General features: G+C 39.5%; 1 protein-coding gene across 1 annotated transcript in view; it reads right to left on the bottom strand.

Annotated features, from left to right (window-relative positions):
* The window catches only part of CCDC81 (coiled-coil domain containing 81), a 68,237-nt gene that overhangs the window by 35,380 nt on the left and 31,329 nt on the right, over positions 1-1,528 (bottom strand). The window contains exons 9-10 of the mRNA XM_007946288.1: positions 1,129-1,275; positions 830-934 (exon numbers count right to left, since the gene is read on the bottom strand). Coding sequence (XP_007944479.1) covers positions 830-934; positions 1,129-1,275 — 252 coding nt within the window. The remainder of the gene's footprint in view (positions 1-829; positions 935-1,128; positions 1,276-1,528) is intronic.

The raw sequence follows: 1,528 nt of genomic DNA, 5'->3' as shown, positions 1-1,528 counted from the left end.
CTATGAGTCGAGGCCGACTCGACGGCACACAACAACAACAACAACAACAAGCACCAGAAAAAGTTCAATGAATGTTTGTTGATGAACAAATAAAATACATGTTATTAGATTTATGGCCAAAATGTCATAAACCTAAATAGCGGTATAAGGGAAGAAAGATTCAGGCAGAATAAAGGTAGGCATATAACGGTTGAAAATGATAAATGGTGAAGCAGTTGGCTCATCTCCATATGCAGCAGAGCTTCTTAAGCTTTAATGTGCACACAAATCACCTGGGGATCTTATTAAAATGCAGATTCCCATTTGAGACTGTGTTGTTGTTATGTGCCACCGAGTTGGACCCGACTCACAGTGACCCCTTCTTGGGTTTCCGAAGCAGTATTGCTACGGAAGTAGATGGCCCCATCTTCCTTCCGAGGAGTGGGGCCCTTAATTCTGCATTTCTAGCAAGCTGGTGATGCCAGTGCAGCTGGTCCACAGATCACATTTTGAAGGTTCTTCAGCTCTTCTCTTTATTTAGATCATTGTTCCCAGGGCAGGATTTGGTATGCTGCCCCAACACCACCACCACACCACCTACCCCAGTTTCTGGTGGAGAATGACTATATATAATTAGAGCTGAGGTGACTAATAGACTGTGTAATGTGAATGTGAACAGTGGGGATATTAAACAGATACTAGACAGAAAACCTCTGCCTTAGAAGGAAGCTTCAACCTTGCACAACCCACTTTTCAACTCTGCCTCTTAATAAATTGCAGTGCAAGGAATGAATCCATGTGCTCACAAATAGGGTAGTCATTAGCATAGGTATTTTTAAAGGGTTCTTACATAAAATTCAGGTTTTTCATTCTTGTGGTTTCGTATAGCTTCAGCAACTCCAAGATTATAGGCAGCATTTTTCTGATTCTGTTCTCTAGCAGCCAGACTTTTCATCTATTACCAAAAAAAAAGAAAGAAAAAAAAAGTGTTTATTAATAGTGAAATTGTGGACACAACCTAAGTTTGAGCCCAGCAGTAAGTAAATGATTAATATGTCATAGTATAGCCATATGACAGAACATTTTATAATCATCACATCCTACTTCTTTTCTCAAGGTAAGCACTCTTTAATGGAGGTGCTGGAATACCTTCTGTTTGAAGAGAGCCTCTTGCTCTTTCAACATCTGATACTGCTGTATGAGTCGCTCATCTTCTATCTCCCTCCTCTTCCTCTCCTCACCATAGTACAATGGGGAGTTTCGTTGTGCTCGTTGTAAACATACATAGCACATTTCCTACAAACACAAATTTCAGGACAAATCAGTTTTTACCTTTCACTCTTTTGCCTTTATAAGAGAATGTAACTTATCAATTAGCAAACAATAATTATCTTAACTGAACAATTAGCAAAATGACATCTTGCAGAATAGGCTCCACAAATATTCAAGATTTATACAACTCTCACTTGTTCAAAGTGCTTACATCAAACCAAAACCAAACCCACTGCCACTGAGTTGATTCTGACTCATAGCAACCCCCACAGGGTTT

Source organism: Orycteropus afer, unplaced genomic scaffold (genome assembly GCF_000298275.1).
Source record: "Orycteropus afer afer isolate SDZICR_OR568_19922 unplaced genomic scaffold, OryAfe1.0 scaffold00154, whole genome shotgun sequence".
NCBI lineage: Eukaryota > Metazoa > Chordata > Mammalia > Tubulidentata > Orycteropodidae > Orycteropus > Orycteropus afer.
This window is presented reverse-complemented; position numbering and strand designations above follow the sequence as displayed.